The sequence below is a fragment of the Staurois parvus genome, unplaced genomic scaffold, assembly GCF_062004578.1.
Source record: "Staurois parvus isolate SC_StPar_1 unplaced genomic scaffold, SC_StPar_1.0 ptg000425l, whole genome shotgun sequence".
Classification (NCBI taxonomy): Eukaryota; Metazoa; Chordata; class Amphibia; order Anura; family Ranidae; genus Staurois; species Staurois parvus.
In genome coordinates this window covers 3509616-3533757 of record NW_028318221.1, presented here as the reverse complement: position 1 = coordinate 3533757, position 24142 = coordinate 3509616, and the positions used below count along the sequence as shown (strand labels likewise).

At 41.4% G+C, this 24142-nt stretch overlaps 1 protein-coding gene and 1 long non-coding RNA gene across 2 annotated transcripts in view; one reads left to right on the top strand and one right to left on the bottom strand.

Moving 5' to 3' along the window:
* The window catches only part of GAK (cyclin G associated kinase), a 142081-nt gene that overhangs the window by 65112 nt on the left and 52827 nt on the right, over positions 1-24142 (top strand). Inside the window, exons 12-20 of the mRNA XM_089687442.1 lie at positions 6548-6597; positions 9445-9593; positions 12455-12577; positions 15489-15622; positions 16240-16434; positions 16636-16753; positions 19674-19753; positions 20395-20588; positions 21183-21317. Coding sequence (XP_089543568.1) covers positions 6548-6597; positions 9445-9593; positions 12455-12577; positions 15489-15622; positions 16240-16434; positions 16636-16753; positions 19674-19753; positions 20395-20588; positions 21183-21317 — 1178 coding nt within the window. The remainder of the gene's footprint in view (positions 1-6547; positions 6598-9444; positions 9594-12454; positions 12578-15488; positions 15623-16239; positions 16435-16635; positions 16754-19673; positions 19754-20394; positions 20589-21182; positions 21318-24142) is intronic.
* LOC149454520 (uncharacterized) overlaps positions 6180-24142 on the bottom strand; it is an 86696-nt gene continuing 68733 nt past the window's right edge. The window contains exons 2-3 of the long non-coding RNA XR_016314199.1: positions 8608-8674; positions 6180-6336 (exon numbers count right to left, since the gene is read on the bottom strand). This is a non-coding gene — a long non-coding RNA (uncharacterized LOC149454520). The remainder of the gene's footprint in view (positions 6337-8607; positions 8675-24142) is intronic.

Genomic DNA, 24142 nt, shown 5'->3' with positions numbered 1-24142 from the left:
CACAGGACCCTCAGGCAGGTTGTTGGACACAGGACTGTCCCAACAGGCAGGTTGTCGGAGACTGGACTTCCAGGCTGGGCGTTGGAGACTGGACTTCCAGGCTGGGCGTTGGAGACTGGACTTCCAGGCTGGGCGTTGGAGACTGGACTTCCAGGCTGGGCGTTGGAGACTGGACTTCCAGGCTGGGCGTTGGAGACTGGACTTCCAGGCTGGGCATCGGAGACTGGACTTCCAGGCTGGGCATCGGAGACTGGACTTCCAGGCTGGGCATCGGAGACTGGACTTCCAGGCTGGGCATCGGAGACTGGACTTCCAGGCTGGGCATCGGAGACTGGACTTCCAGGCTGGGCATCGGAGACTGGACTTCCAGGCTGGGCATCGGAGACTGGACTTCCAGGCTGGGCATCGGAGACTGGACTTCCAGGCTGGGCATCGGAGACGGGACCCCCAGGCTGGGCGTCCGGAACACAGGCTGGATTGCAGGGTGGCTTGGAGAAAAGAATGAAGGCCCCACTTGTTGATTGAGACAGTCTGTCCAAAGGATGGATGGTAGTCCTAAGGCAGGCTTGAGCAGATGTAATTGCTGTAGGGTGAGGCTTGATTGCTGACAATCCCAGTTATGAAAAGGAGGAAGGCAGGACTTAATGTAAGTCAGGAGTGGACTGGCGCACGGTTGAGGTAGTGACAGGCAGGTCTGAAGCAGAAGGCTCAATTATCATGGGCTGGACCAGAGTGCCAGGTATAGTGGCTAGGCTTGACCGGAGCAAGTGGTGTTGTGGCAGGCTGGACCAGAGCAACTGGCATGGTGGCAGGATTGACTGGAGCGACTGGCATGGTGGCAGGCGTGACCTGAGTGACTGGCACGGTGGCAGGCGTGACCTGAGTGACTGGCATGATGGCAGGCTTGACCGGAGTAGGTGGTGTCGAGTCAGGCTGGACCAGAGAAAGTTGTATTGTGGCAGGCAGAAACAGAGCAGCTGGCATCGTGGCAGGCCGCACTGGAATTACTGGCTTGGAAGCCGGAGCAGCATGCGTGGAGACCTTAGAGGACAGAGGCAGAATTGTATGGGTTGGGAAAAATGTCCTTTTCATTTTAGGTTTGGACACTGGAATCGTGCGAGTGATTGCAGGGCTATGAACAGAGTGTGCAGCAGATGGAGGAGTAATAGTAGCACTAAGAGATAGTGGAAAAGGAAGAGCAGTTACAGAGGAGAATTTCTGAGGTGTTGCCAGGGGCAATGAAGTAGTAGAGGGAGTTTTCATTGGGTTAAATGCAGGAAATGTGCAGATAGTGGCGACAGAATATTGACATACTGAAGCAAAGTATAATGAGCCACAGCTGTGGTTGCTATAGGTAACAGAGGGGGGATCTTTGAGCAAACTGGTGCCTAGAGGCAGAAGTGGATTGGTGCATGTTAGCTGAGACTGAATAGGATATACAGTCATGGCCGAAATTGTTGGCACCCTTGATATTTCTCCAGGAAATCATGTATTTCTCACGAAACGTATTGCATTAACACATGTTTTGCTATACACATGTTTATTCCCTTTGTGTGTATTGGGACAAAACAAAAAAAGGGAGGAAAGAAAGCAAATTCGACATAATGTCACACAAACCTCCAAAAATGGGCTGGACAAAAGTATTGGCACCCTTTCACAACTGCGGATAAATAAGAATGTTACAAGCATGTGATGCTCCTGTAAACTCACCTGGGGCAAGTAACAGGTGTGGGCAATATAGAAATCACACCTGAAAGCAGATAAAAAGGAGAGACGTTCACTTAACCTTTGCATTGTGTGTCTGTCTGTGCCACACTAAGCATGGACAACAGAAAGAGGAGACGAGAACTGTCTGAGGACCTGAGAACCAAAATTGTGGCAAAATATCAACAATCTCAAGGTTACAAGTCCATCTCCAGAGAACTAGATTTGCCTTTGTCCACAGTGCGCAACATTATCAAGAAGTTTGCAACCCATGGCACTGTAGCTAATCTCCCTGGTCGTGGACGGATGAGGAAAATTGATGAAAGATTGCAACGCAGAATAGTCCGGATGGTGGATAAGCAGCCCCAAACATGTTCCAAAGACATTCAAGCTGTCCTGCAGGCTCAGGGAGCATCAGTGTCAGCGCGAACTATCCGTCGACATTTAAATGAAATGAAACGCTATGGCAGGAGACCCAGGAGGACCCCACTGCTGACACAGAGACATAAAAAAGCAAGACTACAGTTTGCCAAAATGTACTTGAGTAAGCCAAAAGCCTTCTGGGAAAACGTCTTGTGGACAGATGAGACCAAGATAGAGCTTTTCGGTAAAGCACATCATTCTACTGTTTACCGAAAACGGAATGAGGCCTACAAAGAACAAAACACAGTACCTACGGTAAAATATGGTGGAGGTTCAATGATGTTTTGGGGTTGTTTTGCTGCCTCTGGCACTGGGTGCCTTGACTGTGTGCAAGGCATCATGAAATCTGAGGATTACCAAAGGATTTTGGGTCGCACTGTAGGGCCCAGTGTCAGAAAGCTGGGTTTGCGTCCAAGATCCTGGGTCTTCCAGCAGGACAATGACCCCAAACATACGTCAAAAAGCACTCAGAAATGGATGGCAAAGAAGCGCTGGAGAGTTCTGAAGTGGCCAGCAATGAGCCCAGATCTAAATCCCATTGAACACCTGTGGAGAGATCTTAAAATTGCTGTTGGGAAAAGGTGTCCTTCCAATAAGAGAGACCTGGAGCTGTTTGCAAAGGAAGAGTGGTCCAAAATTCCGGGTGAGAGGTGTCAGAAGCTTATTGATGGTTATAGGAAGCGACTGATTTCAGTTATGTTTTCCAAAGGGTGTGCAACCAAATATTAAGTTAAGGGTGCCAATACTTTTGTCCAGCCCATTTTTGGGGTTTTGTGTGACATTATGTCATATTTGCTTTTCTGCCTCTGTTTTATATTTGTTCCAATACATACAAAGGGAATAAACATGTGTATAGCAAAACATGTGTTAATGCAATACCTTTTTTGTGTGAAATACTTGATTTTCAGGAAAAATATCAAGGGTGCCAACAATTTCGGCCATGACTGTATCTGACCAGGTCTGGAGTAGGGGCAGAACAAAACTCAATTCACAATTCAATTGTCTGACTAGAGAATGTACTGTATTCATGCAATCCAGCACAGCCGCTTGTGATTATACTGAATAATGTTCAAAGAAATAGGGTTTATCATCTTCCAATAGCCACACCATAGACTCCACTGGAGACGTACTAAAAGGAGGAGAGTAATCCTCATCACCAACCTTAGGGATACTTGACAAAGCCAGCTCTGCACAGATTTGAATGAGTGCCTGAGTTTCTCCGAACAAAACTCTGCCCTGATCAACAAGAGAGTGAGTGAGATGGATGAATTCCAACAATTGTTACCTAGTCTGCTCTTTCAAAATTTGGCGGCAATATTCCCTGTCCTCTGTTACAAGCAGTGCATAATACAAAAGCAATTTGCATATGCTGAGACTCAATTCCACGGTGCAGCCAATCTAATCGGTAGTGGCTTCAGTATCATGTCAGGAATACCACAGGCATCCAGCAAGGGTGATCAGATCAGTGGGCCGCACCTTAAGAAATGAGAATCAAACCAAAAAGGCCTAAAATAAGTTTATTAAGAAATATGACACACTTCCAACACTAGTAAACCATTAACAAGGCAAGTGATAAATAAACGTGACAGTGCAAACCCAAAAATCAAACCTAACTATATACAAATGATGAAGGGAACACACATGAACAGGATAAGGTCAGGACAGGGACTGGAGACAAGGGGAGCAGGGAGCCAGGTATTGGGAGCAGGTCATAGAAGCAGGTCTCGGGGTTAGGTACAAGGATTCGGCTCAGTCAGGGACGCGGCTTGCAGGGAGAATACTGAAGCACTGATCTTCAGTCAAAGGTGGGCTCATATACCTCCCAGCAGCCCATGTCATGTGCAGGCTAATTACTTGGACAGCCCAGCTGCTGGGAAACACCTGCTGGTGACCACTGGAACTTTGCCCTTTTAGGCTCCATGTACACGGGACTTTGGATAACACTTCTGAACGATGGAAACTGACTGCTGGAAAACGTAGGTTAAAAAATGTCTGTTTAGCCACGTTTGCATACCGTGTTTAGAAGTGTTTGCGTTTAGAAGCGTTTTTTAAAGATAACATCAGGAGACCTTCCAAAATGCCTAGAATGCACTGAAAAACAGTAAAAAATTAACTATTTCAGACATTTTGAGAGAAATGGAGAGAGCAGAAGCAGAGAGAGCAGTATGTGTTGAGATTACCTATCTTTTCTGGTTGTATTCACTATGGATCCCATCATGAGCATAATGCAACACGTTCTACCATTTTTTTTCCTTCACGCAAAACCTGGAACTGACTGCGCTGGTGTACTAGGTCCATTTGAATACACAAATGCTTTGCATGCATTTTTGATGATGAAAAAGGCTCTGAACAGCATTTGGATATGGAATAGTTAAAAACCGCTTATAAACACAGTTAGCCACGGTTACAAGCATTTGGCGTTTGAAACCCTGATAATATCTACTCCTGAACGCAAGTTTGATGCGTTCAAAAAAATAACTGTAAACGACTATGTGTACATGGACACATAGGAAAACAGGGAGAGTTCAGGGGCTGCTGAAAAACAACGCTGAACAGCTCCTGAACGTGAGTTCAGCTGCAGTGTACATGAGCTCTTTCTCTGAAAATAACTGCCATCAGCAGGTGACCCAGGTAATGACACAAGTCCTGACACCTTTTGAGATGTTTCTAAGGCAAACGTGTTCTGATTTTAGGAAATTCTGGAGAGTCTCATAGTGACTTTGTCTCCACACAAATCTCAATAACATATAATGCAGGAGGGTGGTTTCTAAACTTTTCACTCTTTGATAAGCCTGGCACACATTTTAAGATTTATTTTCGTTCAGCCAGCAAGCTGAACAAAAAAAAAAAAAAAAATGTAGATGGCTGTACTAACTAAGCAATGTTAGTGCAGCAATCTCTTCCACTATGCCTTTGTGTTCTGGCACAGTGATTGAACCCCTGCCCCCCCCCCCCCCCCTTTCCCACCAGAACACACTAATCAGCACTTGCAGCAGTTGGCTGTGAGCGCTGATGGAATGCTGGTTTTTCAGCATGTCCCTTCGACAAAAGCCGGTCCTTAGACCAGCTTCTGTTGGCAGGACAATTGTACACATGGTCTAAATGTCAGCTGGTTCCTGCTGAATGGGCAGAAGTTCAGACCGAGTGTACCCAGCTTTAGTGCAGACAGTGTTCAAATGTAGTTCACAGCTTATAGTGAAGAACTGTGAACAGAGCACAGACTGGATTAATTATGTTAAACATTACTTTACAAACTGGGGGAGCGTGTAAGGATTTTTATAGCGATACTAAAGCTAAAAACATTTTAAAAACATATTCTTTGCAATAAGGTAAAAAACGTTTTCTATTTCTCAAAAGGGTTAAATAGTCCCGAGAATCATGCATTTTTCAGTTGATCATTTTGATCATTGGGCTTCTGTTATCCATGTAGAATGCTTATTTTTAGCGATCTACCTACAGTCGCCTTCTAAAGTTGCCTATAGACAGATTGAAATTGGACTGGTTCAGCAGTCCACCAAGTTCAACAGAAGTCGATCATTAGATAGGCAGCCTTACACTAATGAAGTGCATATGGCAGCTTGACAATTCCTGGATGACAAAGTACTGTAACTGGCAGGATCTCCAGGTGAAAAAATTATTTGCAGAAGAAAGCTGTTTGCAGTAGGGCATGATATGAAACCTACTAATACTTGGTTTACTAATTTTCAGGTGGTATGGCCTGCTCTTTTTAGGTTAATATTATGACTTTATTAGGCAGTGATGTTCACAAACATTACTCAAAGTAAGTTATTGTTTTAATACTAAAAGTTAGCCCCTTCCTGTCCCCACAGTCATTATTTCAGAAAGTATCTTGTGGCATGAGAGTGTTAATTAAAGCCTTGTTTTTGCTGCTGCAGTACCTCCTAGAGAACATTCTGATCTCCAGGAAATAGCTGTAAACTGATAAGAGTTAGAGTAAGATTTGGACAAATATGGAGAGGATTTACCATTTCACTCCCATAACTGTCTAACAAGTCAGGCAGTGAAAGAATTGAAACAAACTCAACTCAATGTGTGAATACCGTAGGTGCTGGCAAGCTTGGAACCTCCTGGTCTCCGGTCTCACCATGTTCTTCCATGAGTTAGGGGCTGCTATGGAGACATTCAGGATCGCCGAGGGTAGAGGTAGCTTGAGGAACACCATTTATTAAATCGAAGGCCCCATATGTGCTAAAAAAAAAAAAAAAAAAAAAAAAAAGTGTAATTTAAAACTTAATGTTGAGTAAACTACTGCGTTCCAGTAATGCAAAATGTGGTCTAGTGACAAAGGTTTTGAATACCACAGTCTTTAAAAGAAAACATTCAGAACGGTCTTTTCTTCTTTGAATGTAATAGAAGGTAAACCAGTATAATAGAGTTATTTTTTTTTTCTATCTTTCAGCTATGCAAAAGGAGATTTGGATTTGTCTTACATCACTTCCAGAATTGCTGGTATGTTCAGTGTAGACTTATATTCTTTAGTTAGTATTATAGGAAAAAAAGGATTAAACATATTCAATAAATTCAGCTGAGCCTGCTAAAAGGTACAGTGCATCCAGAAAGTATTCACAGCGCTTCACTTTTGCCACTTTTTGTTATGTTACAGCCTTATACCAAAATGGATTTTCATTTTTTTACCTGATAATTCTACAAACAATACCCCATAATGAAAACGTGTAAGAAGTTTGTTTTGAAATCTTTGCAATTTTATTAAAAACTAAAAAAAACCACATGTACATAAGTATTCACTGCCTTTGCCATGACACAGAATTGAGCTCTGGTGCATCCTGTTCCCACTGATCATCCTTGAGATGTTTCCACAACTTGATTGAAGTCCATCTGTGGGAAATTCAGTTGACTGGACATGATTAAGAAAGGCATAAACCTTTCTATATAAGGTCCCACAGTTAACAGTGCATGTCACAGCACAAACCAAGCCATGAAGGCCAAGGAATTTCTCGAAGACCTCCGAGACAGGATTGTATCAAGGCACAGATCTGGGGAAGGGTACAGAATAATTTCTGCAGTATTGAAGGTCCCAATGAGCACAGTGGCCTCCATCATCCTTAAATGGAAAAATTTTGGAACCACCAGGAATCTTCCTAGAGTGGGCCACCCGGCCAAAATGAGCAATCGAGGGTGAAGGGCCTTAGCCAGGTAGGTAACCAAGCACCCAATGGTCACTCTGAAAGAGCTCCAGCATTTCTCTGTGGAGAGAGGAGAACCTTCCAGAAGAACAACCATCTCTGCAGCACTCCACCAATCATGCCTGTATGATAGAGTGGCCAGACGGAAGCCACTCCTCAGTAAAAGGCAAATGGCAGTCCTCCTGGAGTTTGCCAAAAGGCACCTAAGGGACTCTCAGACCATGAGAAACAAAACTCTCTGGTCTGATGAAACAAAGGATGAACTCTTTGGTCTGAATGCCAAGTGTCCTGTCTGGAAGGAACTAGGCACCGCTCACCACCTGGCCAATACCATCCCTACAGTGAAGCATGGTGGTGGCAGCATCATGCTGTGGGGATGTTTTTCAGTGGCAGGAGCTGGGAGACATCCTTGATGAAAACCTGTTCCAGAGCGCTCTGGACCTTAGACTGGGGAGATGGTTCATCTTTCAAAAGGACAATGACCCTAAGTACACAGCCCACATAACAAAGGAGTGGCTACAGGCCAACTCTGTGAATGTCCTGGAGTGGCCCAGCCAGAGCCCAGACTTGAACCCAATTGAACATCTCTGGAGAGATGTGAAAATTGGCTGTGCACCAACGCTCCCCATCCAACCTGTAGAAGCTTGAGAGGTACTGCAAAGAAGAATGGGAGAAATTGTCCAAAAGTAAGTGTGCCAAGCTTGTAGCATCATACTCAAAACGACTTGAGGCTGTAATTGGTGCTAAAGGTGCTTCAACAAAGTATTGAGCAAAGGCTGTGAATACTTATGTACATGTGTTTTTTTGTTTTGTTTTTTCATTTTTTATTTTTAATAAATTGCAAAGATTTCAAAACTAACTTCTTTCACGTTGTCGTTATGGTGTATTTTTTTTGTACAATGTTGAGGAAAAAAAGGAATTTAATCCATTGTGGAATAAGGCTGTAACATAACAAAATGTGGCAAAAGTTAAGCGCTGTGAATACTTTCTGGATGCACTGTATAGCTTATGTCCATGTGAGGAGTATTAAGAAAATCAGAGAGATCTTTCATTTCCATGGTGGGATGGAAATCAGAAGAAAAAAATCAAGTGTTATTCAGAATAGCTGCTTTCCAAGTGCTTCAGTTGCTTACTTGGTTAACATTTTCCATAGTCCATCAAGTAGGTGCAACCCACCATTAACCCAGCTGTTTGAAATCTTAGCCTTACTATAAAATATTTGATTAGAAGGGCACTCACAGAACTTGGAACAAACTGTATTGATGAGAAAAAAAATATTGGCAATACAGTTCACATTACATGACATGCAGCTCACCTTTCTCAAGACTGCGTCCCACTGAAACATGTCTAGGAACACAGGACATCTTCAGGAGGTTTGGACACTGGAAAACAAAAGAAAATGTAGGGCAGCTCAGTTTTTGCTAATGTCCTAGAAGGATGGGCGTCCTTTTGCGCAACTCTGCTAAGAAAAGGCTAACCTATTTTTTTGCTAGTATTTTTTTTCTTAACATTTTTCTAAACTTTTCTTCCATCAATTTTTATGTTTAGTGCTTTACTAAATAAACTGAGGGGTTTCCTGGTCTGGCCTACAGTTTTTTGTTTGCCAGTGTCCAGTCCTCCTTTAGGTGGAAATTTCTCATCAATTCTCATTGTGATATAATGGCTATCTTGGAAGTGGCAGGGTTTTGCTTCATCATGTCAAAGTTTTCAGCTAGCAGAGCAGCAAGCAGTACAGTGGTGACATTTCCAAATCCTACTCTAAATTTGGTGAGACTAGAAGTCAGATGCAGCAGTGATTTTTGATCTTACACTGCAGATAAACAGCTATGATGTGTGGGCACAGGAAAACATAAGTATTCTAAAATGCCAGGCACTGCTATTTAAAGTATACTTTTCAGGGTAATACTTACAAAAAATAACCATTTCTAAATGTTCCCTAAATCATTGCAAATCTTCACGCTTTAAGTTCAGGTCCTCTTTAAATTATATAGCTGTGATCTAAGTCCATTTACTGTACATTTAGAAGTGCTTAAAAATCACATCTCTTTCTGATGGGTTCATCTTATAGTGCATTATAAAATTAAACATTTCTGTTCAGAATATACATTTTTTATTCACTTAATAGTGATTTATTTCTTTGTTTATATCCTAGTCATGTCCTTTCCTGCAGAAGGTGTAGAATCTGCCATCAAAAATAACATTGAAGATGTGCGCTTGTATCTGGATGCTAAGCATCCTGGGAGTTATGCAGTTTATAACCTAAGTTTGAGGAAATACAGACCTGCCAGGTTCCATAACAGAGTAAGAACAATTGTGCTCTTAGCACTGTTAATGTTAGAAAATGTACCATGAGGCATTGTACTAAAAAACACTCTATTTTGAGTTTTAGTATATAGTAGTAAGTAGGGTTATCCTGTTATGGTTGTTTGTTTGCATTTTTTCATTTGTGGGTATCTCCTCAGTGTCCTTTTTTTGTGTTAATGTGTCTTTTGTTAACAGAATCATCTGTTCGTGAAAGACCTTGAAATATGTAAAATTGCTAAGTTGATAAAAGGGAGTTATAGCTAACTAATGACTGCTGGAGATGATCAGGACAGATGTGTTTTTCTGCTCTTAAAGAATAAGTTCGGGTTTACTTTTACTGTGAATAGTTTGTTGGGTCAAGCTAACGATTTCCTTTACTGAGTGGTGCATCTGCTGTCAATGCTGTATCATACTGTAGTAGCATCAGCTACATACAGTGTGCAGCACTGTGTTCCAGCAGCTTGGGAGAAATCAAGTCGTGCTTCCATTTACTGGAAGCCTTGTATTTTTATTATCGAAATTATGACATAGTTACCCGCCTCTCCACCTTGGCCTATCAGAGGAAGCTTTGTATTAATTTATAAAAACACAAGAATGCCTTTGAATGGCTTATAAGTATTCAGCCCGAATCAGTTTTGTTCTAGCAGCCAACAATGTCTCATGAGACACCGCCAGAACACAGTGCTGCATACTGTATCTAACTGATGCTACTACAATATAAAACAATGCTGACTGCAGCCACATCACTTACTAAACAAAGTAGTTTGTTTGGACCAGCTTGGACCAAACAAATTATTTAAAGTGAAATCAATCTAAACTTAGGCTTCAGTGATCCAGTCATGTCCTTAAAAAAGCTGTAAGGAGAAGTACAGCCAAAGCTTTTTTGGCTGTACTTCTGTGGATTACAGGAGTGCAGTTTGTTCCAGGCCTGGACTGGCCACAGGGCACACCCAGGCTGAAGACGAGCGGCCTGTTCATGACCGAGCCACACAGCTGGAGGTAAGCGCTGACCACGGCCTGAACAGAGCTAACGCAGATTGCAGCCGCCGCTCACCTCCCGCCGTGCAGCTATGCCTAAACAGTGCTGACAGGAGGAGCGGCAGTGACGGCTCCAGCAACAGGCAGGAAGCGCCGCTGAGTGCCCTGACTGGCCGCTGCACACAGCCGCACTGAAGGGACAATGGCGGCCTCTCTCCTTCACCCGATGGCACACCGTTACAGCTCGGCAGTGGATTGGGCTGTCTCTGTGCTGGGCTGTCTCTGTGCTTGATTGGGCCATCTCTTTGAATATATAGGGGGCACTGTGATTTGATCTCTAGGGGCAATGTAATGTAAAGGGGCACTATGATATACAATACAGTGCAGTCCCCTTTATATCATAGTGCTCCTTTACATTACAGTGTGGAGGACCAACTCCATGAATATTCCATCACCAACCCCCCCCCCCCACGCACGGAACAATTGGCTGCTCAGTCTAAAATGCCCGGGCCTATTTATTGTTTCAGTCCGGGCCTGGTTTGTTCTGTGACCCATTTTCTGTAACACGTCACTCGGACACATCGGACTGATGCTGCATCCACCTAGGTATTCTTTTATAAAAAAAAAAAAAAAACCTAAATCCCTTCTCTTTTAAATCTGAAGTATAGGCAATTACCCCTGTTAATTTTTAGATATGTTTCTGCATTCCTTTAGAAGCCTCTTGGAAGCCCCAGACCTGTACATTTGGCCTAGACTTTGTTGCCAGTAAGCCACCCCTTTTAGCGCTAGTGCGAATGGTGTCTGAGTATCTCACATATTTATCAGCTGAATAATTAAAGTTTACTGTAGAGGCGGATTAGTGCCAACTGTGCGGGAAACCTCCCTGCACCAATCCCATTCTGTCACAGAAGGAAAAGCTGTTTCACAGTTGTGGGAATTTAAAATACCCGAGGCTTTCTCTCTTCTCAATGCAGGGATGACAGTACAGGCTGAATGGCTTTTGATTGGTCTGCACTGTCACAGTGCTTACAAATCAGAAGCCGTCTAGCCCGTACTCTCATCCCTGCAAGGAGAGGAGAGAAAGCCGCTGGGATTTCAAATACCCAGACCTGTGAAACGGCTATTCCTTCTGTTACAGCATGGGATCGGCGCAGGGAGGTTTCCCACACTGCTCCTGTGTGAAGGCTGGGTATGACCAGCCTGGGTTCATTCAGGAGCAGTGGGGAAACCGCATACAATTTCAACAGGAATTGCACCGCAGGAATTGTCCATCACATGTGATGTCACATACAAGCACTTAGGATGGACGGGAGGAGAGGTGCCGGCGGTGGGCAGCGCTGCACAGCTACACGAGCAGAGCCACTTGGTTGTTTAGCTGTGCATGAGTCAGCCGAAGGGATGCAATCTACTTGTCAGCTGCCTGTGACTGACCGGTAAATCACTGTGGAACACTTGGGGACCTCTTGTGGAACCCTAGGGTTCTGTGGAACTCCGTTTGGGTAACACTGTCTTAAAGCATGACAGCATAACTTTTATGTTCACAAGCAATGTGTTCTTCCACACCAACAAACGTGGTTTAATTTATTTGATGTACATAGAATCTCTTTATCAGAGTGAACTCATGCATATCACTGTGTGTGCTAGGGACTTGTCAGCTTTGCAAGAAACAGAGAGGAGGCGGATATCCTGTTTGTTTATTCCTGCTGAGCAAAATCTGAAGTTATAAAGGGAAAGTTACAATTACTGTGAATCTTCATGTGCCGTGAACAACTTTTTCAGGCTGATCACTGAGATATGAAATATTCACTATGCACTGAAATTTTGCATGAAATGCAGGCAGATCAATTTTTAATATATTTGGGACTGTAATTTCCACACAGGTGTCTGAATGTGGTTGGTCTGGAAGACGTGCTCCAAATCTTGTGAACCTTTACAGCATCTGTAAAAATATGCATTTATGGCTGAAGCAAGATCAAAAGAATGTTTGTATTGTACACTGCCTTGTAAGTAAACTTCGTAAGGTGACATTTTCTCAAGTTTGTTTCAGATCTGTTTTCCTTTATTTGTTGATTGTTAATAAATTCCCCCAGCTTACAACCCTTCTTTAAAATGCAACAGTACTCCTTCAAGGATGTAAAATCCTCTCCAGGGCATGTATATACATTGCAAGAATTCAAAGGGTTAGTTCACTTTTTTAGATAAAATGAAAAAGTGAACGAACACTCATCCCTGCTTAACTTGCCTTCATAAATGTCAGTACCCACACAGCCAGTGTAGCACTCCAGGAATGTGAAATCCCCATTCTTCTTCCCCTTTGGGATTAGTCAGAGCGATTCTGATTGGTCTGTGGTGGGAGATTACATTTTAAGGCCCCTTTAACATGGCTGGTTTGTTGTGGATTCTCGATTCCTGTGGCAAGAACTGCGGATTCTTGCAGGAACGACCAGGTTATTTGATTAGCATCGGCCACTTAACCCATTTAAACAAATGTCGGGTTGATAGTGGTTGCTGCTGGTTGCGTGTAGCCGCTCAAGAGTGTGATTAGCTGTGGTTCCGGAACATATGTCCAAGCCTGGACGCAGCTGAGTGGCTGTTGTTAATCGCAGAACCCGGTCATTCCTGCAGGAAGAATCTGGAGGCCGCAAGAAACGGCCATGTCAAAGGGGCCTAAGCAAAACATATTTACAGAAATAAGAGTCTGTAATAAACAGATGAAGACTAAATTCCTCAGGCTTTCAGCTTAGTCAGAGAGCCTACCTAATATAATCACTTGACTAGTCGCACTGTATTTATGAAAAAACTTTACATCTTCAACACATTTGTATATAAATGGGCAAGTTCTCACCAAATACAAAAGGCTTACTATATTACATAAAGAAAAAGTTACAAATTACTTTTATTTAGCACTTTTAATCCTTTTTAGGATTCACTTATTTTAGCTAATAAATGTGCTTTAAAAAAAACATACGGTTAGTATGTGTTGTTTGTAATGGTGTTTGTTTAAATGACTATTTTTCTGCTTGCTGATATACAGGTGAAACTCGAAAAATTAGAATATCGTGCAAAAGTTCATTTATTTCAGTAATGCAACTTAAAAGGTGAAACTAATGTATGAGATAGACTCATTACATGCAAAGCAAGTTAGTTCAAGCCATGATTTGTCATAATTGTGATGCTTATGGCTTATAGCTCATGAAAACCCCAAATCCCAGTCTCAGAAAATTAGAATATTGTGAAAAGGTGCAATATTCTAGGCTCAAAGTGTCCCACTCTAATCAGCTAATTAAGCCATAAAACCTGCAAAGGGTTCCTGAGCCTTTAAATGGTCTCTCAGTCTGGTTCAGTAGGAATCACAATCATGGGAAAGACTGGTGACCTGACAGTTGTACAGAAAACCATCACTGACACCCTTCATAAGGAGGGAAAGCCTCAAAAGGTAATTGCAAAAGAAGATGGATGTTCCCAAAAGTGCTGTATCAAAGCACATTAATAGAAAGTTATGTGGAAGGGAAAAGTGTGGAAGAAAAAGGTGCACAAGCAGCAGGGATAGCCGCAGCCTGGAGAGGATTGTCAGGAAAAGGCCATTCAAAAGTGTTGGGGACTTTCACAAGGAGTGGACTGAGGCTGGAGTCACCACACACAGACGGATCCAGGACATGGGCTTCAAATGTCATATTCCTCTTGTCAAGCCGCTCCTGAACAACAAACGACGTCAGAAGCGTCTTACCTGGGATAAAGAAAAACAGACCTGGTCTGGTGCTCAGTGGTCCAAAGTCTTCTTTTCTAATGAGAGCAACTTTTGCATCTCATTTGGAAACCAAGGGCCCAGAGTATGGAGGAAGAATGGAGAGGCACACACTGCAAGATGCTTGAAGTCCAGTGTGAAGTTTCCACAGTCAGTGTTGATTTGGGGATGGGCGGACTGACAACTCATGGGGCCCCCGGGCAATAGGGGATCATTGGGCCCCTGTGTCCTTGCCCAAACTCAAAAAAGCCTATGCAAAAGGTACCAGGGGCATCTCATGGGGCCCCCTACTGACCCCGGGTCCTCAGGCAGTGCCCGAGTTTCCAAATGGTCCGTCCGCACCTGTTTGGGGAGCCATGTCATCTGCTGGTGTTGGTCCACTGTGCTTCATTAAGTCCAGGGTCAACGCAGCCGTCTACCAGGAGATTTTGGAGCACTTCATGCTTCCTTCCGCAGACTAGACTAGCTTTATGGGGATGCCGACTTCATTTTCCAGCAGGACTTGGCACCTGGCCACACTGCCAAAAGGACCAAAACCTGGTTCAATGACCGTGGGATTACAGTGCTTGATTGGCCAGCAAACTCGCCTGACCTGAACCCCATAGAGAATCTATGGGGCATTGCCAAGAGAAAGATGAGACTGAACAATGCAGAAGAGCTGACGGCCGCTATTGAAGCATCCTGGTCTTCCATAACACCTCAGCAGTGCCACAGGCTGATAGCTTCCATGCCACGCCGCATTGAGGCAGTAATTGCTGCAAAAGGGGCCCAAACCAAGTACTGAGTACATATGTATGCTTATACTTTTCAGAGGTCCGATATTGTTCTATGTACAATCCTAGTTTTATTAATTGCATGTAATATTCTAATTTTCTGAGATTGTGGATTTGGGGTTTTCATGAGCTGTAAGCCAAAATCATCACAATTATGACAAATCACAGCTTGAACTATCTTGCTTTGCATGTAATGAGTCTATCTCATATATTAGTTTCACCTTTTACGTTGGATTACTGAAATAAATGAACTTTTGCACGATATGCAAATTTTTTTAGTCTCACCTGTAATCAGATTATGCAGGAACAATTTTAAACTTACAATGACTGTAATTGTTGATAGTTGATGCTTAGTTTTTATAAACTATATTAATTTATAATGTGCCTACATTGAAGGATGGAAGAGCTGCATCAGCTGTGGTGGTATGTTCTTTCCTGTGCTTCTGCCGTCTGTTTTCCACTGCTGAAGCTGCTGTGTATATGTTCAGTATGAAGAGATGTCCACCTGGCATATGGCCTTCTCATAAAAGGTATGTTTTTCCATTCTTGCTCTGATGTCTTGCATAACATAGTATAGCATTGTATTGATTATTAGAGTACCATGTAGACTTATAAAGGACTTTTGTTACGCAGGCAGTGATTCTGTTGAATACAATTATACACTTTTTCTTTACATTAACAATATTTTTTTTCATTAAATGGATTTTTTCCCCGGCATTCCAATTTGGGGATGTATGTGTTATATTATGGCAGTTAAACATTTTACAAACTTTATGGCTGCAAGAACAAGTTTATATTAAACAAGCCAGCTTCAGTATGTAAGAAGTAATTCAGGCAGGCACTATGCTGCCTAATTACTTCTACCATGTTGCAGATGTCCCTAATGCATTAGAAAATGTATAAAATGTACGAAAGTGGTTTAAATAACTGTCCCCTTTTTTCAGATTAGAGGAGTTAGAATAACACTTTTTGATTACTATAGTAAACTGCACTTTATTGGATTAAGAAATTGCACCGATTTTACTTCTCCCTTATTAGTCTATAGCTAAGTCAACTAGTCCCTCTGCCAGATGAATCCAATGTTCAGATGAATGATTGTTTTATCATAATCTATATGGCCAAAAATCTAAAATCTTCCATGTTTCAGGTACATAGAATACATGTGTGACATGATGGCGGAGGAGCCAATCATTCCTCACAGTAAACCAATTCTTATAAAGTCCATATTTATGACCCCAGTTCCACTGTTCAGTAAACTGCGCAATGGTTGCCGGCCTTTCTGTGAAGTGTATGTTGGAGATGAGCGAGTAGCCACTACCTCACAGGAATATGATAAAATGAGGTAAGTGTGCATTTCAAATGTATTGTTAGGAATTTTTGTACATAGATTAAATGTTCAGTGCTCAATTAAAAGAAATTTGTAAAATAGGTATATTATTTTCTGAAATTACTGGACATAGTAATTTCTAAAGGATTTTTGTGGAAATAGGATGCATTTGTTCTTTTTGATTTTGATTTTTTTTCCCTATTTGTTTGTTTACAGGGACTTTAAAACTGAAGATGTCAAAGCTGAAATTCCATTAGATGTTACAGTACAGGGTGATGTCCTAATAGTCATTTATCATGCAAGGTCTACACTGGGTGGTAGATTGCAAGCCAAGGTAATTAATTTTCTTATGTACAAACTTAAGTTTGCTAAACTACCTAGTTTATTATTGTCATCCATCTAGTGAACCTTGACTTTTAGTTCAAGAAGATATTTTACTATTTCCTATTTTGCTTATTTAGTACCAAAAAGGTTTTGTTAGCAAAATAAGGTAATCGTTTTTATTTAGCCACCTTCAGGCCGCCCGCTCAGAATGTACTGCGGATGGGCAGCAGCTACAGGACCAGCAATGTACCTGTATGTCGCTGGTGCTTTGCCAACACAGGGGGGCACAGCAGACACAGTGGAATGAGAATCCTGGTAATCAGGACCCGGTGATCCTGTGATCGCTGTGCGATCACAATGACAACAAAGCTTTTATGAATCAGTCATAAAAGCTTTGCCTCTGTTCCTGGAGAGCTGTGATTGGTCCACAGCTCTTGCATGGCACATGGGGCCAATCACAACACCCTGTACCATGTGACCAGCTGGAGCTAAGCAATGCAAAGTGTAAAAAAAAAAAACATCCCTGATCATCCCCCCAGAGTATTACAACATTACTATGGTAACATTGCACTACTCTGATGAAAGTATTTTTTTTTTTTTAATGTAAAAAAAAAAAAATGTTTAAAAAAAAAAAAAATTTGAGAATTTTTTTTTTAAACTACTTGCTGCTTGCCTTCCGACAATGTGTGGGTGAGCGGAAGCTCTGGGCAAAGCGATGTAATCTTACATCACTTTTTATTTCTGGGTGTTTGTGCTAATGCTTGCCCCCTACGCCGGCCAGGGAGAGAAGAATGAAGACGGCATTCCATTTTACACACACGGTAGATTAGCACACTTAACTCTTTGATTGCCCCTATTAATCCTTTGATCACCCATTACCCAGCCAATGTTTGGGGGTTCAAAGTAATTTTCTAGCAAAAAATCTAGCAAAAAAAAGTTTTTTCAAGTAAACAAAGTGTCAGAAAAGGCTTGGTCGTTAAGTGGTTAGAAAAGTGGGTGATGTCTGGCATAAGCTTCTACTGTTGGCCCTTAGGCCAGGGTAGTAGAAGCACCCCCCCCCCCCCCCAAACGACCCCTTTTTGGAAAGTAGACACTCCAAGGTATTTGCTAAGAGGCATGGTGAGTATTTTGCAGATCTCATTTGTTCCCACGAGTTTTTGGAAAACGAAAATGTATATATTCTTTTCTTTTTTTCTTTTTCAAAACCCTGTGACAAAAATTATATCTGCAAAATACCAAATTCCTTGGGGTGTCTACTTTCCAAAAAGGGGTCATTTGGGGGAGTATTTGTACTATTCTGGCGGTTTAGGGATACGAAACTGTGATATGTAGTGAGAAAGTGATATGAGGAAACATGCCCTTTGAAAGCCTGGAGGTGGGCATTGGATTTTGGGGGCCTGTATGTAGCTAGGCTGACAAAATGTCTCACATGTTACCACATACTCGGGAGAAGTAGCAGAATGTGTTTTGGGTGTTATTCCACATATACCCATGGCATGCATGAGCAATATATCATTTAAGTGACAACTGTGTGTAAAAATTAAATAAAATAATTATTTGTCATTTTCCAAAAATTTGTGGCAAAAAATAAAATGTTCCATGGACTGAACATGCCTCAGCAAATTCCATTGGGCATCTACTTTCCAAAAGGGGTCATTTGGGGTTTTTTTGTACTGCCCTGGCATTTTAGCACCTTAAGAAATGTGATAGAAAGTAAAAGCTGCATAAATTCCAGTATACGTATATACTATAGTTTGCAGACTCTATAACTTTCACACAAACCAATTAATATACAAGTATTGTTTTTTGTTTTTTTTTTTACCAGAGACATGTAGCAGAATACATTTTGGCCTAAATTTATGACTAACTTTTAGTTTACTGGATATTTTATATAACCAAATGTAGAAAATATTGGATTTTTATTGGATCTCTATTTGCGTGAAACAAAGGATATACATTTAATTTGGGTACAGCATTGCATGACTGCGGAATTATTAGTTGAAATAGCGCAGTGCTGAATAGCAAAAAATGGTCTGGTCAGTAAGGGTGGTAAATCTTCCGGAGGACAAGTGGTTAAAGTTCAGCCAACTTTTTTTTTTTTTCTTTTTTCATAAATATACAGGGAAGGGTTAAAACCCCAGTTCAGTTTGTTTTTTGCTGTCTGTGCCCCATTGGGGAGATTCCCATTCTTTTTTTGTACAGGAGTCACAACGGGAAGTGAGCAGAAATCTTTCTAACTGAAGTGAATTAGAAACATAGACCCTATTGAAAGTTGTATCCTTTCTTTGGTTCTAGTGACAACTGTAAAATTTTGGATTTCCGATCGCCTTCTTCCCCCCGCCTCCACGACAATAGAGAATGAATCTACCTAGCATAAACAGCAATACAAACTTGACAGGGTTTCTAAACCCTCCCTATTCTACTATTCTTCTCTTCAAAACTAAAAAGAAAAGTGTTGCCTATACCTACAATATCTTTTTGTCTGATTTCACACCTGTCTCCTATGTGTTGGGTTAATGCACTTTGGATTGCATGTTGGTGTGCTGTGTTAAGAGATGGCCATTTGTATAATTAAATTAACATGGTATCAAAGCAGGTGAAAAAATGTACCTGCACCATTTTCACCCAACTCAGTTGCCTTGCATTGTAGTATCCTGCAGTTCATTTGCATGGTGAGGGTTAATTGGGGTGCTACTCAAAATGAAATGCACCATAACACACCAGTACTTTTAACATACATCACTGCAATGCATTGGTATAAATAGGACCTTTACGAACACTAAAGTGGTAGTAGGAGACTTGGGCTCCAAATTTGAGTATTGTATTTTACATTTCAGCTTCCTTGTATGCAATAATCTCTCACATTGCTTTTATTATGTGTGTTTGTATAATGATTTAACTCTTATGTATTGAAAATGTTTATGTTCCAGATGACTTCAATGAAGATGTTCCAGATTCAGTTTCACACAGGCTTTGTTCCAAGAAATGCCACTACTGTGAAGTTTGCAAAGTATGTAGATATGTTTAAATGCATTACGGGGTTATAGAACTGAGTACCACACTTATGTTTTGTATTCAGTCTTTCATGAATCACTTACAGTTCCCAAACGCAGTTATGTTCCTTAAGCACTGTCACCTGCCTCGTCAATGCAGGCACTAACAAAGCCTTCTCTAAACGTGCCCACATAATTTTTTTTACACTTTGAACTGTATATATTATTCAAGAACCTGGCAAAAAGTTTTTTGGAGTCATATGATCATTAATCTTGCTGTTTAAATATTTCCTACTTTAACTTTTTCCGTGTACTTGCTGACCTTGCACTTCCCGAACATTTTTTACTTCCTGTTTTTTTTCTCCAGTGTACCAGTAACAGTTGGAATCTGTTGTTTTTTATTTATTCTACTCTTACTTTGCCATATTTTAAATGTTATTACTAACTGGATAAAGAACAGTAGGAAGACAAGGCAGAAGACTGGTATCTTACATTTCTATCTGGGATGTGACATGTCTCATTTTGGTTTCATTTTTATTTTAGGTATCGGGATATATTTATTCTGCCTTACAACAGTTTGTTGTTTCAAAGTATTTCTTAAGTGTATTTCTTCTGTTTGACAATTACTTCTTTTATTTCATTTTGGATTTTACTGTAGGTATGATCTGGATGCCTGTGACATACAAGAAAAGTACCCAGACTTATTTCAAGTAAATCTGGAAGTTGAAGTGTCTTCTAGAGACAGAGCTGCAAGTGTCACTCCACCATGGGAAAACCTCAACACCAAGCGATTGACTCCTAAAATACTGTTTTCAAGCCGGGAAGAGCAACAAGAGATTCTGTCAAAATTTGGTAAATGGGCATTGGAATAGAGGATTCTTTAAAACCTTTTATTTTATTGTTCGGAAACATATAACCTTCCTGAACTCTGCTTTCTCTTTGTGACTTGTCTGTTGCGGAAAATTGCTTACATTTTATGTATAGCTAAACCTTCTATATAGCTTTAGATGAGTAGGAAAGGGTTAAACCCCTGTCAATTTATTTTTTGCTGTCTGTGTCCTGTTAGATTTCCCTCACTCACTTGCTCAGATATGCAACTGGAAGTGGGAGAAAAGTGAGTGGAATTCCTCTTAAACAGTTATCAGGTTAATAGTAATCATCTCCTGTTATGTTGACAGCTGTAAAATTTTGGATTTTCTATCCTTTCCATCTTGATGACAGAACAAATAAGAGTGGATGAATCAGCAGAGACACCAATAACTATAAAAACCTGACTGGGTTCTAATTCTTCCCCTTTATGTTGAGAATTAAAATTGCTAGTTTGTTTTCTTTGACAAGTTGAGGAATTGGATAACTCATTTTTAATACTGTTTCTGCATGTGAAAAAGAAGAAGCAGGCACTGAATAAAGATTAGATATTGTAAACAATACATCTTGCTCTTTTAGGAAAACCTGAACTACCCAGACAGCCAGGATCAACTGCACAGTATGAAGCAGACACGTGCTCAGCAGAACATTCTCCAGAGCAACCAAACTCTGATGTGCTAAAGAGTAACTTCTTTCAAACACTTGACTGGCAAGGTAACGATCGCAAAAAATGTTATAGAATTGTTTGAATTTTTTTTTTTTTTTCAGGAAATTAATATATGAAGCATGTTGTTTTGGAGCAGTTATGTTTGTATTAATTAGGAACTATCCAAATGTGGGCAGTAGGTAGAAATAGGGTAAGGAAGACTAATGGTAAAACTGAAAAGAAAAGGAAGGAAAGAAGGGAATGGGGAGAATGCAATATTTGTGCAGTGCTCGTTTGCCTTATTGCATTGTCTTAGACAAAGTCCTTATTGCATTTTGTGTAATTTAAAGTGGATGTAAACCCAAACAATCTAAATTGAAATGACCAGTCTACTTCACACAGCATAGCAGCAGAAGTCACCTGTCCTTAGTCTGGCTATCAAAGGAGCTTTTCATCTGAAATCCTCTCTGCTTTCCTACAGTGAAAACAACAACTAATTTGTTTTGCCACAATCTATCTCCTGTGACTAACAGACTAATTAGGAGTCAGCTCCAGCCTGAGGAGACTGAGAAAAATTATCCCCATAAACATAGGGCATTTGAGGCATCAGAGACTGCAGGCTTTCATGGGCTGGAGTGAGCTGTGTAACTATCAGGAATTACTCAGCGGAACCCTGCCAGTATTATGTGCTTTTCTCTACTAAGGGAGGAGGAGGGGGATACATTCTTTCACAGCTCATCATTATCAACTAATGGGAGCCAAACAACCTCACACAGATTTAACCCCACAGCTGCTCACGAGAAAGCCGAGCAGGAGGATCACAATTAACTCCTCAATGGTTGGGCACTTTTACTGAAGTGCCCTACTTTCAAGTAACGCCCGATAGTTACACAGTACAAGTGGCTAGTGTCATTGAGGGGTTAATTGTGATCCTCCTCGGCTTTCTCCCTGGCAGCTGTGGGGTTAAATCTGTGTGAGGCCGGTTGCCCTCCCCCCCTCTCTCAGTTGATAATGATGACCTGTGAAAGCATGTATCTCCCCTCCTCTTCTGTTAGTAGAGATAAGCACAGTGTCTGCAGGGTCTGTCTGCTGAGTAACTCCTGAGCTAGGCTATTTTGGTAGTGATCTGTGTGGATGGCCCCCTTCTCTCATGCATCAGACCCCTAATTAGTCTGTCAGTCACAGGAGAGGGATGTGGAGACACATTTTTTTTTTTTTTCATGTGTTGGGGTTTTTTTACCATAGGAAAGCAGAGAGAATTTCAGATGACTGGCTGCTCCTTTCTTGGCCAGACTATGGACAAATGACTTCTGCTGTTATGCTGTGTGAGGTAGACTGGTCAATTCAATTTTGATTTTTTTTGGGGGGTTTACAACCATTTTAACAACCTACCTTTTTAGATCCTGTGAGTGCCTATAATCCACAAAGCTGCCTATGTGCATGTCTATAGTCCACAAAGCTGCCTATGTTAATGTGAAAGCTTCAGCCTTCCCATTATTTTCAGATATTTAAAAATAAAAAAAGGGGAACAGGTAAGAGAAATGTGTTAGTATTTATATACACTTGAATTTTCTCTTGTGCAATGTAGGCAAAGCAACAGATGTCTTTAAATGCATGGTCTTAGTATTGTAAAGTGCTGCAAAAACTACACTAAATAAATCTTGTGTAATATTAATCCTTTGCTATTGCTAAAGCTAATAGGAATACCTGACTATGGTCAACATGTGAAGCACCACCATGCTGTTTACTAGACCATCATTTCTCAACCTGGGCACAAATGATGCTAATTTAAGGCAGCCCCAGCATTTAGAAATGGAACAGATATCTGCCTCCTTCACACCAATGCGTTTTTTTTTAGTGCTTTTTTCTTTTTGCAGAAACGCACTACAGTCCATTTAACATGGTTTCCTATGGAACATGTTCACATCTATGCTTTTTTGAGCTGCTGCGTTTTTGGAAAGGGTCAGGGATTTTTTTTTAAAGCAAACAGCACCGTTTTTGCTACAATAGATTTCAATGGAGAATCTGTTGAAATGCATGATAGTGTGTTTTTGCCGCATTTTGAATTTTTTTTCTGCCCAGCAAAAAAAAAAATTCCACTTTAAAAAAAAAAAAGCTTAAGAAAATGTGGTAAAAACATGTAAAAAATAAACTGCAAAAAGCACTGCAAAACGAACAAAAAGCAAACTGCATAGGTGTGAACGGAGCCGAAGACCTACTCTGCCTTCTTCCCATTGTTCTGCTGCCCTTGCTGTACTGTGTTGAAGAATGGCAAGTAGGACTCCCATTTGAAAGGGACTGGGGGAGTTTACTGAGAACTCCCATATGAAAGGGGGAGGTGGAACCAAGGACTCTGCTGTGAAGGGCGAATCCCATTTTAGATGGGGCATCTGGAGTTTTAGCATACTTTCAAAAGGTGCCATGCCTGAAAAATAAGGTTCAGAAATGCTACATGGACATTACTTGGTACAGTCAGCTATTGCAGCTTCCCGATGAGTCGGTCCTTGGCAGTGCTTCAATGAACAGTACTCACACATTCTCAGTGTAGCTGTTCAGCATGTGCAGTTAGCTGCAGACTGCTGTACAGTTCCAGTGATTTGGCAATCTGAATCCCAGTAGTTTTTGGCCCAGAGGACCCTTTCATGGGCAAAGGGTATGTCCTGTTGTAGCGGGGTGTCCCCACGCCTTCCGCCCCACACCAACAGTCTCTACACTGATGGTAAGGTTGAGAATATTTCAGGGGATCCCCTCACCCTCATGGTGGACATCATACAGAAGGAATATGGTGTGAGGGGCAGGCCAGCTCACACTGCACTGGACCATGATGAGGTTATTCAGGGTTCCTCTCGAAACTCTGCACTTCAGGTTTTCAGGTTATTCCACACCTCAGAAT